Raw genomic sequence first — 13,751 nt, 5'->3', positions numbered from 1 at the left:
ATCAGTCACTGATTACCACGGTAAATAACATCTTTAACATGACGATCAAACAATACAAAAAAAACATACCAAATTTCATATTAAACACGAATTACGATCCTCATCCTAAAAATTATAAAATGACACTTTAATGGACAATGAAATAATATTGGAAACATTCGAATATAGATCAATGGCACAAGAACTTTACAAATGTAAACCACTTGGGTTGTGGTGACTTGGTAAGACATGTGGAATATATGGTGGATAATCTATTGACCCATGTTCAAATCCTAGCACTACTCAGCCTTGTGGCCATGGAGGTTCGCTTGCAGTGACTCCAGGACATGAGGCAAAGTCTCATGTTTGCAGCGGGGGATTAGTCGGTGCGCGAAAACTGACCCGGAAACCTCGTTAGGGAAGTTCCCTTTTTCCAAAAAAAAAAAAAACTTTACAAATGTAAAATTATGAACTTACTTGTTGTAAACATCAGAACTCCACCACAACCATCACAAATAAATGGTTCAGCATTAGTATCATCATCATTCTTACTTACATTTTTTGAATAGTCACAACAATAAAAAGAATACCTGCCTTCGTCTAAATCAAAACCGATGACAGTAACAATAATGGACAAACCAATTTCCTATTTCATAAATTGTTAATATATATATATATATATATATATATATATATATATATATATATATATATATATATATATATATATATATATAGGTTCAGGTTCATTTGAGACCATTCTAATTTTGTGAGACCGTGAGACCAAATCTAAAAATAATTTTAAAATGCAAAATAAATGGAAAAATCCAAAAATTCTTTTTTTAAATATTATTTTCGAAACTTGAATTAACTAAAAAAAATAAAAAATAAAATTAAAAAAATCCCGTTTTTTTTTTTTGAAAAATACGTGAAATATTCTAATAGAATATTACACTGACATATTCTAAAAAATAATTTTAAAATGCAAAATAAATGGAAAAATCTAAAAATACCATTTGTTTTCTTAGAATTCCTTTGTCTGTGCTTCCACCTCACGGATGAAGAATTAACCCAATTGCATCCCTTGTCCTTGGGCGAACCCGCTAATGAGAGTTTGAAGGGATTTCCCCTGGTTGCATAACCACCAACGCCAACAGATGTGGGGATAGCGATGGTTAATTCCAACAACAATAGTGAAATCCAAATCGGGTGGAGGGAGATTAGAGAAACCGTGAGCATGAGATGGTGGAGAATATCTCGTGGAGAAGGAAGCGACAATATCACAATACTAACTTGTTCCCTAATCTCATAATAACGCCCTAATCTTATATGGCAGCCATATAATTTAATGAAAAGCCATATAAGGTCCAACACATCAGACTCTTTTTTATAGCCTGAAATAAAAATCGTCTATAATGGATTAAGTGACGAAATAAACAGATAAATCTTTGACTTTATGCCTCAATAATGCAAAAAAATAAATAAATAAATAAAAAATAAAAATAAAAATAAAATTGAGAGACCTTTTAACACAAAACCCATATATTGTTGGATTATAGTAATATTAACTACTTTTAAGATAAAAAACAATTTTTGGTTATACATTTTTGGGTTAATAATCTAGAAATGTAACGAACTTTGGTCTTTGTCTACATTTAGGTAATCATGTTTTTTTTCGTACACATTTGACCATCGGACTTGTTTGACATGTTCAAAATAGGGTAATATGACTGGTAATTAGCGGCAATATTACCCGATTATGAACAGGTCAAACAAGTTTATTGGTCAAATGTGTACGAAAAAAATATGGTTACCTAAATATGGACAAAAACCAAAGTTCCTTACCCGTTTTGGTAATATTGGATTCTTTATGTTAAGTGTAATATGTAACATGGAATCGGGCTACCGAGACTTTGGGTTCTCAATACATGCACTCTTCCCACCAAAATCGTTCTTAGTCCAGGAGAAACCATCTCCTCGTAACTTGATTGTTGGAGCTTGATCCCAAGACACAGTCCCGGAGACGGTTCTAACAGTTTTGTTGTATGATGGCACCTAAGAATCAAGTCAGGAACCCACTAACAAAACCTACTTTAGACCTGACACAAAGACCCGATAGCCCAATTTCATGTCACATCAGTTGGGTATTATGATTACTTACACTTAGCATAAATAACCCAATATAACCAAAAAGGGTAAGGAACTTTGGTCTTTGTCTATATTTAGGTAACCATGTTTTTTTCCGTATACATTTGACCAGCAAATTTGTTTGACATGTTTAGAATGAGATAATATTACCATAATTACCGGTCATATTACCCTATTTTGAACAGGTTAAACAAGTTCAATGGTCAAATGTATACGAAAAAAAACATAATTACTTAAACGTGGACAAATACCAAAGTTTGTTACCTTTCTGGTTGTTAACCCTACATTTTTCCCGGTTATTTGTATGATTTCGGATGGTAAAATTCTTTAGGCTTTGATATAACATAGATAAACCCTAGAATCTCAGCTGCTATACCGTTTCTTACTTTTCTTACCCTATTTTAGCTTAAATTTTCTATATGAGATAAAAGGGTGGGTTCTCGAATTGGATAACAGACGGAGACAGAGATGGCGTCGACTTCTTCTCTGATAATCTTCTCAACAGTCCCATTTTCTTCTTCTTCCTCAAAATGGGTTTCAATCCCCATGTCCTATTACCAAAATAACACTTGCTTTAAACGATTCTATCTCCATAAAAGCTCCTCTAAATATACCATAAACCCTTCACGGCCAACTACACGAAACCCTAAAACCCTAATTGTTAGAGCTGCTGAATACAAATTCCCAGACCCAATACCAGAATTCGCTGAAGCTGTAAGCTTCCCCAGCTAAATTTCTAAGCTTTGATTTCTTTATTTACCATTTGAATAATGCCTTCTATGTGTTTGTTAAAATGTCTCTATGTGACTGTGTGTGCTTTTAGGAGACTGAGAAATTCAGGACTCATCTCATCGAGAAACTATCAAAGAAAGACGTATTTGAAGATTCTGTAGATGAAGTGGTTGATATCTGTACTGAGGTATTTCCCGTAACCTGCCTTCTATGTGTTTGTTAAAATGTCTCTGTGTGCTTTACTTGTCTTTTTGGTTCTCATTGCTTTCTTTATGAATATATTGTGAATAGATCTTCGGAAAATTCTTGCATGCTGAATATGGAGGTCCAGGAACTCTAATGGTGGATCCTTTTTGGGAGATGGCTGATACTATAAACGAAAGTGAATTGCCTGGAGGACCTCAAGCTGCTCGTGCTGCAGTTAAATGGGCGCAAAATCACGTTGATAATGACTGGAAAGAATGGAATGGTAATTGAGTTAGATTAGCTGCTCATAGATAACATAGAATTGCGTCAGATTGATCTTGAAGAGTTTCCAAATTAGCAACAGAAAATGGTCAAATCCAATGCCAAAGTTCATGGGATATAAGTCTATTCTGGTCATTGTATTATGTCAACGCTGTATTTCACTGAGCATAAGTTTTGCCGAATAGTGTTAATTTTGTTTCATATTCGTATTCATTTTGTTTTGTTTAAGTTTATGATAACCCATAAACTAAAATAGTTGTTGTTTATATTTACTTGATATTGGTTTGATATAAATCCATTGTGTTTTCACATAAACCACATTCCATCACATATATCATATACCATAAGACACATGATTGTCATACATACCTATACGAATAATTATTATGAAAGACTTGAGAAGGTCTTTTAATAAGCTGTAAACTCAAACATACATACCAACAACAGGCGTTTTCTGTTTCGATAAAAACACTTTCAACATTAATACTTAAAAACATATGATATAAAGTTGTGATGATCGCAAAAAATGACCTCTTTTCCGAATGTTAGTTATATAACAATTTGACCATTATTATATAAAAACCAAAATAATCACCAATTTCTAAACTGGCCTTTTGAAAAATAATTTATAGGTTCTGAAACAGCTTTTCTGACAAAAAAAACTATTTCGTAACATACAAGTTGCAATTTCAGAAAAAAGTTGACAAACAGTTTTCTCAATTTTAAAGTACTAGTCGGGAAATTCTTATTTGATGAATATTGTGATTTGTTAACCTCCATCTCAATATCTTTAAACACTTTTCCGTACTTCTTCAAACACATTTTTTCACACTTCTCCATCTTCAATATCTTCAGACACTTTCCAAACTTATTCAACCAATATGATTAGTTTATCTAATTGGATATTTAGAGTACTACTTTGTAAGAGAGGGTGCGAGGGATGTCAAATTCGAAAGCATCAAGTAGGGCAGGCCTTCTAGTAGTTGTTCACAAAGTCAATTATCCTACATTTGTTTTGAATGTGTAAGATATAGGTAGAGTTCTGGGTATTCTCTCAAAAAGAGTCGTTGAGGAGAAATTCGAGACATTGTGTCTTTCTTACTGTGAACATTGTGTCTTCTTTATTGTGAGCATATCTAGTACGCATATACTTTGATCCAACTTTGCTAATCATCAAACTACCAAATTTGGAAATAAAAGAGTCCATGCTTATAACTGTTTTTCCTTTCACTACTTGAAACATATACATTACATTCCCATACAAAATCAATGTGCAAAGTAGGGTCTAAATTTTCAAGATAAACATAAACCAACCCCCTTATTTCATCATTTACACGGCCTTACTAAACCAAAAAATGGAATCTAACCTACTATTCCATCTTCAATGTCATCACCAACAAATATATCAACCAACCAAATAGTCATAACAAAATGCTCCATTCTTTGATTTTGTGAAACAAGAAAGTTGTTCTCAACTTCCATTGCATTAATGGAATGAAGCAATCATACAATGAACCGTAAACACATCGATGGATCAACCCAACCAAAGAATCCACTTTCAGTACCTTTTGTACAAGTTAATAATCACTTTTGAAGTTACAACTAAAGAATCAAACAAACCTTAACCATTACCACTTAGGAGTAGAGTAGAATCTTCGTCCAAGGTTGTTGGATGTCCAACATGTTTGTATCACAACATATCAACCACATGCATACAAAGTCATTCAAATGAGACATATTTAAGTTTGATGAAGGATGGAGAATGAAACCCAACTATTGTTCTTCTTGAATGAGCAAATGAAAAAAAAGACAGGGTGAAATGACTTAAATGCCATCATGTGACTTTCACGTGAGGGGGTCCTAGCAGCTTATGCCAGTCGAGTGAAGCGGGATGGAGTGACAATGCTAATTTAGTTTGGATTAGAGACCATCTTTTGCAACAAACGAAAACTTTGGACCAAAAGTGTTACATATTTGATAAATATCCATGACAAAATATGTAACTTACTATTTATTATAATAATTTATCAATTAACAAGGGGCAAAATTACTTGGCTAAGCCAATTTTTATTTCAATAACTAAATTTCTTAATCAAATAAATCATTAACAACTACACAAGTATTAGGATATTATAAAATCCTATTATTACTTATTCTATGATTAATATTTTGATTTTAAGAATTTTATATAGGACACTTAGGCTATGTTTGGCGTACTAGTTGAAAAGTTAGCTGTTAGCTGAAAAGCTAGCTGTTAAATAAAAAGTTAGCTTTTGATAAAAAATAACGTTTGGTAAAACTAGCTGAAAGATATAAAATGACATAAAAGGGTATTTAAATGGATGTGTTCTATAATTAATTAAGAGATATATTTGGAAAATTTTAAAAAAGCTCATAAAAAGCTACTCTAAGTAGCTTTTTAAAAAGCTAGCTTATAAGCTACTTTTTGGCTTGCCAAACATGACAACTTAAAAAAGGTCGAAAAATAAGCTAGATGTGGCGCGCCAAACACAACCTTAGAGACATTATCTATTCATCGGACATACATAAACCGTTTGGAGGCAAGACTATTGTATTTGGAGGTGACTTTAGACAAATTCTTCCCGTAATACAAAGAGACAATCTTCCAGAAATAAAACAGAAAAATATTGTCCACAAAAATCGTTCAATGATTATAGATATCCAGACATTTCATTGTTTTTTTTAGACATTTCAATATTACCAATAATGTTACTTCTGTTTCTGTTACTTTATTTTTATTTATTTTTTGTACCAACTTTTTATACATTTATATGTTCGCATTCCCTTCCATTTTCAGAGGACCGTAGCTATTTTTTTTTTTGCCATGACCATTAACGAAAGTCAAGGACACTCATTATCAAGTGTTGGATTGTACATGCATAGACCCGTTTTCATGAAGAAGTTCGTCCAACTAATAAAACAAAAAATGTTGTTTACAAAGAGGTCCTTAATGATTATAGATATTTACATATTTTATTTTATTTTTTACAAAAAATGTTGTTTACAAAGAGGTCCTCAATGATTATAGATATTTACACATTTTATTTTATTTTTTAAACTTTTCAATATAATCAATAACAAAAGTCAAGGACACTCGTTATCAAGTGTTGGATTATACATGCAAAGTCTGTTTCTGTTACTTTTATTTATTTATTTATTTTAATTATTGTGTCGGTTTTTAATGACTTCTTATGTATTTTTTTATACGTTTATAATCTAGTTTATCTTAATAAAGTTAACAAGGTTAGACCGAATTGGCTCATTCCAACGAGTGGGAATCAAACTGGTGGTCATAGAGCTCGTCTTCCCCGGAACGTAAATACAACATTAAAAACCCTGAAATTATAATAAAGGGGTGCAATTGGGCACAAGATTTCCAGTTTAACCCACTACCCACCCACCCCCACCCAACCACCCACCCTAGCGAAACCCTCCCTCCATCGCTCCACCTCTAGCCCTTCTTCGCTCGTCGCCAGAGGGCTCTCTTCCTCCGCCACTCAGTCGTCGGCGACATTGACGAACTAAACGCGAAGTACCTGGTATAAATTTCTATCTAACACTCTTGCTAGTTCAAGTTGATTTTGTGCCAAACTTTCTTCAATTTCGTTATGCTTCAACTTAGTTGAATTTCACATTCTTATCGGAAATCATTTAAGTTCAGGTTTTGATTTTAAACCAAACCTAAATTAATCAAGTCGAAACCCCTGAGAAATATGTAGTTGGTAGAAGAATAATTAGAACGAATCTCAAATTGACGGTGATTAGTTTAGGTATATCATCTATCGAACAAAAAGCTTTAAACTTTGTAACGATTTAGTAAAACAATCATAAAAGGACATAGCATACGTAGTTGGTGATAAGAAGAATTTATTTTCCACAGAAAGGACTTTGAAGAAACTACTTTGTAATGAACTCCTTATTTAATGCGTGTTCCACGGCTTTATTTGCAAGGACGACTAGCACTCTTGTGGCAAGGTGTTTGGAGGTCACCTGGAGAAGAAGAATCAACAATCATTCTGCAATTACAATTGCAGAAAATGGATTTCTTTTGACAAGATTTCGTGCTAGTTGTTACTCCACTAGTAAAGCCAAAGGTGTTGGTAAATCAAAGACAAAGAACTCAGATTCTAAACTAGTGAAGATGATGGGTGAAGAGAAGAATGCTTTTTTTGTTGTTCGAAAAGGCGATCTTGTTGGTGTTTACAAGAACTTAAGTGATTGTCAGGTTCAAGTTGGATCTTCGGTATGTTCTTTCATCATTTTGTTAATTTATGAATCTGAAGAGGTAAATAAATGTAGAACCTTTGAAAGTTCACTAATCATATTTGTCTTTGTGGTTATAATAGGTATGTGATCCTCCTGTTAGTGTGTATAAAGGCTACACAATGCCTAAAGAAGCTGAGGATTATATGATTTCTTGTGGGCTTAAGAATGCACTTTATTCCATTAGAGCTGCAGATTTAACAGAAGAGCTATTTGGGAATCTTGTGGCATGTCCTTTTCAGGTAAGATAAATTCTAAGTTCATTTGTAATTTCATGACTAATGAGTTCTCTGTTATGATTTATGAATCATCTTTTTCTCTACAGCAACCACATTTTACCTTAGGAGAACCTTCAAGTGATCATTTGTCCAAAAGAAGGTTTCAGGAAGTTTTAGGATCACAAACTGGGGTAAGTTGAAATTCTGTTATGCATTTCTTTTAAAGTTTTTTTTTTTTTGATTTTGATTTATAAAATTACTTGCAGGAAGCATTTGGATTGACACCCATGTCAAGTGATTCTGCAAGGAAGCATGCTAAGTTGGAACATCTTGCAACTCAAGCTCTATCTACCACTGTGAGTGTTGATAGTGATACCTGATTTATGCAAGACTTTTTTTTTTTAAATATTTAATATTAAATTTAATTGGTTAATGAATATACAGCGTACTTGTATTCTTGAATTTGATGGTGCGTCAAAAGGAAACCCTGGACAAGCAGGGGCAGGAGCTGTTTTAAGAACCGATGATGGGAATTTGGTATAAAACCTATTATCAACTTTTTCTTTTTTTTTCATGATACTTAAATAAGTGTATTTATTTTTGTAGATTTGTAGATTGCGTGAAGGTTTAGGAATAGCAACAAATAATGTTGCTGAATATCGAGCTATGATTCTAGGGTTAAGATTTGCTCTTAGCAAAGGGTTTACAAGTATACGAGTGATGGGTGATTCCAAACTTGTTTGCATGCAGGTATCTTATCTATTATAATGGCAGTTTACTTTCCTTCTTTTCATAATTCAGCAACATATTCATCTTTCATGCCTTAGATTGCAACCTCTATATCCTTTTTTAAGACACTGTACTTTTAAGTTTGAACTTAATCTGGACAGCTACATGAGTTAAGAACTTAATCTGGACAGCTATATATGGCTGTTTCCATTTTACTTAGTCTGGATAGAATGACTTATGTATTAAGACACTAATTGTTTACCTATTTGCCCTTTTTTTCTTCCAACTCCTAGAATGACTTAATGGGTTAAACCAAATATTAAGACACTAATTTAGTTATGGAAAACTGTTTTCCTTTTCAGTTTTCTGAAAGTTGAATTAAGTTTACATTTTTAGTTTTCTCTAGAAATTTTTGAAAATGCGTTTAGCTAAAACTGATTGAGTTTTCATTTTCTATTTAGAAAATTAGAAAACATGTTTGGATGTGTATTTTCTATCCATTTTCCAGTTTTTGTTATTTTAAATTCAAATAATACAATATTTAACATTCTTGAACACCCACACCCATCCACCCTCCACACCCACCCACTACCCACTACCCCAACCCCCACCCACAGCCACTTTAAATTTGGTCAACACTTTAAATTTTGTTACAAATATGGTCCAAACTTTTTATATTACAAATCTGCCCCAAATTTAGTTTTTTTTTTTCTTTTTTCACAAATTTACTTTTTTACAACCTTTTTAAGACTTTTTATAAACCTTTTTTACAATTTTAATTGTTTTTTACACATTTTCTAACTTTTTTACAATTTTTAATTTTTTTCACACTTTCATCCAATTTTTTTTAACAAAAGTATTTCTAAATAAATGTAATAGCAGGTAGAAAAACAAAATGATTTGAACCGAATTTAAAGTGGATGGGGTATGGGTGTTGGGTGTGGATGGTGTGGTAGTTGGGGGTTGAGGGTGGGGTGGGTGGGTTTATATTTTAGAAAACTTTTGGAATTTGAAAACAATAATTATCAATTTTCCAAGTTTTTTGTAATTTTGGAAAATTGAAAATTCTCTTATCTTGGAAACTTTTTAGAAAAAATATTAAACCAAATGCGTTTTAAAAATTCTCATTTTTCCGTAACTAAACGGGGCCTAATCAGTTACCTATTTGCTTTTTTTTTTTATTTTCCGAACCCCTCTCATGTAAAATTGATTAATATTGTTAAAATTAATGAATATTGTGAAATTTGTTTTAGTTTCATTCAGACATACATCAAAATATTGTGAAAGTTGCCCATTCAGCCACTTTACCCATACATAACCCCTACGTCTTTATGGTACAGGTTCAAGGTCTATGGAAGGTGAAAAATCAAAACATTAGCAAGTGGTATGAAGAAGCAAAGAAGCTAAAAGATAAATTCCTCTGTTTCCAGATCGATCATGTTTTAAGGGTATGATCACCTTTAATGTTAATGATTGATAACAATCAAATAGATTTTAACCAAAAAAAAAAAAAAAAAATCAAAACTTGTTGCGCTATCAATGCATGAAAAGTGAAAATTTCAACTTGTGACAATATATCTATTTGTTGAATATCTAAAATACCACTTAACAACAACAAACATATTATAGCTTCCTCAACCAAATCAACCATGAAAACTTCGAGCAAATAGCTACTATTTACCTTTTCTTTTAAATTTTTTATTGTTTTTCCCTTGTCCTAGGACTTGAATTCAGATGCAGATGCTCAAGCAAACCTAGCTGTGGATCTTGCAGATGGTCAGATTCAAGAAGTTGATTCATAGTTGAAGACTACATTTCTAATACAAATTTATCCACAACCCCAAATGTCATACAAATGATCAAGAATTATTAAAGTCTGTTCATTTTTTTTTGGAGATTTTAATGATTGTTTTTCTAAGTTAGCTTCTATTTTTGAGATTATGGGGGGCATTTTGGTAATTGGTGCGACTCTCATGATTAGTGCATGGAAAAACATGTGGAGGGTTGTGAAATGTGAAGTTCATAGAGACTGAAATGTATTTGTTAAGATTATACCCCAATATTTTAGCTTGGTATAAGGTAGTATCTATATACCACTAGACATGTTTACTATTTGAATTTAAATTTAAATTTAGGTTTTACTCAATCGTTTTTGCAAAATAATATAGTATGTGTTACTAGTCTAACGATACTTTAGATTTAGAGACGATATTGTGACACGTAACCAATTAGTTTACCATATGAACAATGAAAACCAAAACAAAATATAAACGAACTATTAATACGACAAATATGTTGATTTTTATAAACTATAAAATAAACATTAAACCCAAGGTTTAAATGAATTATATTGGTTCAATACCATTTCATGGAATTAAATTAACCTCAATGAATTATTTTGGTTAAATACCATTTTAATCAATCTGTAATATGTGAGGATGATATTGTTTTGAAAAGAAAATAGCAAAACACAAAAATGGCGGTTTTTCACGCTCCCATCATCTCCATTTCTTCCACCGCATTGACGACTTCGCTAGCTCCGACGAAACCCAAAAGCTCAAATTTAGCTTCCCTACCCATCTCCGGCTGCTATATCCCGCGTTCTCTGTCGAAAGTTCCAAGCTTATTACTTCTTAGAGCAATCCCACTTCAGAAATACGTGTATCCTGACCCAATTCCAGAATTCGCTGTTAATGTACTGTATTTATATATCTGGGTACATATTGCAAGCTTAAGCACAAGGTAATCTCTAGTTTATTTTTGTGCGAGGTGACAGGAGACGAAGAAGTTCCGGAAAGAGCTCAAGAAGAAACTGTATAAGGAAAGGGATACATTTGGCGATGATCTTGATAAAGTCCTTGACACATGTACAGAGGTAATTCTTAATTTCATACACGTTGGTGGATACCTTCGATATTTTAGTTGGTAGAGTTGGCCACATTGTAAAAGTGATGTGGAGTTTTTGATGATGCCTACAAGCTGTTCGATGAAATGTTTAATTAAAAATGCTCCATGTATGCCATATGTAAGCAAGTTCTTGATTCTCATCTGCGTTGAGAGGAAAGTCTGGCACATTTCACTTGATCGTTGGTTTCTTGATTATGAAATATTATAAAATCACTTAGCAAACAACAGCTGAACATAAAATAATAAGTTATGAGGTCATCTTGATGTTGGTTCTTGGATAATGCCATATGTAATCACCAAAAACTCAATTTTCTCTCTTTCTGAATTCTGATTTATTGTTAAATGACTTTTCTAGCCCTCACAACAGAACTTGCAATCAATGTTTTCATGACAGCTTGTATGAACTTGTTTCTGTATACACCCTCTTAACCATGTTAGTAATTGTACTCCATAATTATCTAAAATATGCAACTTTTTTTTCATTATGGTATAAAAAGACGGAACTGCCCCTGATAGAATTTACTATTTATGAAACCAGTTATTTAGTGAGTTTGTGCACAAGGAGTATGGAGGACCTGGGACATTGGTGGTGGAGCCGTTCACGGACATGTTAATTGGACTAAAGCAAAGGAAGCTGCCAGGGGCAAATTTGGCAGCCCGGGCATCACTTTTGTGGGCTCAAAACTACCTTGATCATGACTGGGAAATTTGGAACTCCAAACTACAATAATTTATTTTTCTTTTTTGTTTTTGTGATTACATTTTGAGAAAAGTGCAAATTTGGTCCCTATGTTTGGAAAAAAAATTGGGTACGAGTCCTTAAACTATAAACTTTGAACATAATGTCCTTTTGGGCATGTTTGGTTGTTGGTTTTGTCCTTCCCAAACTGTAAATTACCATTTATGAGCTTCACGGTGGAAAGTGACTTGATCGGTTTGATGAACGTATAACTGTCTATAACTAATTCTGACTTTTGAAAACTGTTATTTTTGTTAGTTTTATCTATTTTTTGTGTATAACGAATATAGATACTCATTATACACCATTTTTGGAATAATCCTACACAACTCCATTACAATGTTTTTTTATTTGTGCGTAAATCTGAATGTACCTATTGTAGATTATCTTTTATTGAATTCGTGCAACCCATACATAAAATCGAATTATCAATTACGGAAAGTAGATTTTACACAACCATCAATATATCTAGCTAGTAACCATTTTCAACATCAAAATTGATCCTATTTTCACCCAACTTTAGCTTTGTGGGTGTGTGTTATGGATTTGGGGTGTTACAGTTGATACAAGACTGGTGTGTTTATGGAGGTGTGGTGAATATGACACATCGCTGTCTTAACCGTGTGTGAATATAAACTATAAAGTCTGGCATATTCTCTTGATTGTTTCTTAATTGTGAGATATTATAAAGTTGTAACAAACATCATTAATTTAGTAAACAATACCTGTAAATTATATAAGTTATAATCAAGCCATCGGTCCCTTAGTGTTGGCTCATGGATAAATGCCATATGTAAGCACCAAAAACTCAACTTTCTGCCTTAGAGCGACCCCTTATGAGCTGGTTTATTTTGTTTAAATACATTCCTTGAAAAGATGATAGCTTGTCCTTTTCTTTTGTCATCATGATTCGTGTATCACCAGCCTTGGATTTTCATGACATAAATGGATGAAATGATATATATATATATATATATATATATATATATATATATATATATATATATATATATATATATATATATATAAGAGACATTTCAAGATGAAGTAGGACCAAAAGAGTAACCATTAATTATTAACTCCTTGTTTGTATACTATAAATATACATTATAACCGCAAAATACCCTTTTTATTCGATGAAAATGTATTAATGAGTGAAAAACGACCTTTTGCTCTTCCTCATTTAGTTCATGTCTACACTTCCATGGAAACATGCTTAATTCATGTCCTTATAGATGCCTTTTATTCATGTTCAACTTGAGTTAAAAACATATGATTTGGTAGTGGATCAATGATTTATTGTACGTTAAATGACTTTTCTACCCCTCACAACAAAACTAACAATCAATGCTTTCATGACAGCTTGTATATATGATTATGAACTGTTTTTGTATACACCCTCTTTACTATATATCTTTGTAATTAATATGTGTCCCTGAACCAACAAGCCAATAACTCAACTATTTTCACTATGGTGTAAAAAGACTGAACTGCCCTTGATGAAACCAGCTATTTGAGTATGGAGGACCAGGCCGTCCACGTACATG

General features: G+C 32.6%; 3 protein-coding genes across 4 annotated transcripts; all 3 read left to right on the top strand.

Moving 5' to 3' along the window:
- Positions 1–2,522: 2,522 nt before the first annotated feature.
- On the top strand, positions 2,523–3,528 carry LOC145166306 (protein PLASTID REDOX INSENSITIVE 2, chloroplastic-like). Its single transcript, XM_079085248.1, has 3 exons — positions 2,523–2,841; positions 2,951–3,046; positions 3,151–3,528. The coding sequence occupies exons 1-3, from the start codon at positions 2,596–2,598 to the stop codon at positions 3,334–3,336; spliced, it is 528 nt and encodes a 175-aa protein (XP_078941374.1). The 5' UTR covers positions 2,523–2,595; the 3' UTR covers positions 3,337–3,528.
- Positions 3,529–6,645: 3,117 nt separating this feature from the next.
- On the top strand, positions 6,646–10,704 carry LOC145166304 (uncharacterized). Of its 2 annotated transcripts, none has more exons than XM_079085244.1 (9): positions 6,646–6,887; positions 7,229–7,591; positions 7,695–7,853; positions 7,937–8,020; positions 8,096–8,185; positions 8,274–8,366; positions 8,436–8,579; positions 9,899–10,006; positions 10,280–10,704. In XM_079085244.1, exons 2-9 carry the CDS (start codon positions 7,256–7,258, stop codon positions 10,358–10,360), a joined length of 1,095 nt encoding a protein of 364 aa, XP_078941370.1. In that variant the 5' UTR covers positions 6,646–6,887; positions 7,229–7,255; the 3' UTR covers positions 10,361–10,704. The 2 variants fall into 2 exon arrangements, with proteins under 2 accessions (XP_078941370.1, XP_078941371.1); XM_079085245.1 differs by having other exon boundaries at positions 6,654–6,887; positions 7,300–7,591.
- Positions 10,705–10,918: 214 nt separating this feature from the next.
- Positions 10,919–12,409, top strand: LOC145166305 (protein PLASTID REDOX INSENSITIVE 2, chloroplastic-like). Its single transcript, XM_079085246.1, has 3 exons — positions 10,919–11,253; positions 11,335–11,433; positions 12,004–12,409. Exons 1-3 carry the CDS (start codon positions 11,035–11,037, stop codon positions 12,193–12,195), a joined length of 510 nt encoding a protein of 169 aa, XP_078941372.1. The 5' UTR covers positions 10,919–11,034; the 3' UTR covers positions 12,196–12,409.
- Positions 12,410–13,751: the final 1,342 nt, after the last annotated feature.

This window comes from Lactuca virosa, chromosome 3 (genome assembly GCF_052849685.1).
Source record: "Lactuca virosa cultivar CGN04683 chromosome 3, Lactuca_virosa_CGN04683_v6, whole genome shotgun sequence".
In the NCBI taxonomy this organism is placed as follows: domain Eukaryota; kingdom Viridiplantae; phylum Streptophyta; class Magnoliopsida; order Asterales; family Asteraceae; genus Lactuca; species Lactuca virosa.
The sequence above is the reverse complement of the archived record's forward strand: the minus strand, read 5'-3'. Positions and strand labels throughout refer to the sequence as shown.

Bases quoted from the DNA above. Each gene is read 5' to 3' on its own strand.
- LOC145166306 (XM_079085248.1), top strand. From the start codon at position 2,596: ATGGCGTCGACTTCTTCTCTGATAATCTTCTCAACAGTCCCATTTTCT. The intron at 2,842-2,950 runs GTAAGCTTCCCC...GTGTGCTTTTAG, and splicing joins TACCAGAATTCGCTGAAGCT to GAGACTGAGAAATTCAGGAC. The intron at 3,047-3,150 runs GTATTTCCCGTA...TATTGTGAATAG, and splicing joins TGGTTGATATCTGTACTGAG to ATCTTCGGAAAATTCTTGCA.
- LOC145166304 (XM_079085244.1), top strand. From the start codon at position 7,256: ATGAACTCCTTATTTAATGCGTGTTCCACGGCTTTATTTGCAAGGACG. The intron at 7,854-7,936 runs GTAAGATAAATT...TTTTCTCTACAG, and splicing joins TTGTGGCATGTCCTTTTCAG to CAACCACATTTTACCTTAGG. The intron at 8,580-9,898 runs GTATCTTATCTA...TTTATGGTACAG, and splicing joins CCAAACTTGTTTGCATGCAG to GTTCAAGGTCTATGGAAGGT.
- LOC145166305 (XM_079085246.1), top strand. From the start codon at position 11,035: ATGGCGGTTTTTCACGCTCCCATCATCTCCATTTCTTCCACCGCATTG. The intron at 11,254-11,334 runs GTACTGTATTTA...GCGAGGTGACAG, and splicing joins TTCCAGAATTCGCTGTTAAT to GAGACGAAGAAGTTCCGGAA. The intron at 11,434-12,003 runs GTAATTCTTAAT...TTATGAAACCAG, and splicing joins TCCTTGACACATGTACAGAG to TTATTTAGTGAGTTTGTGCA.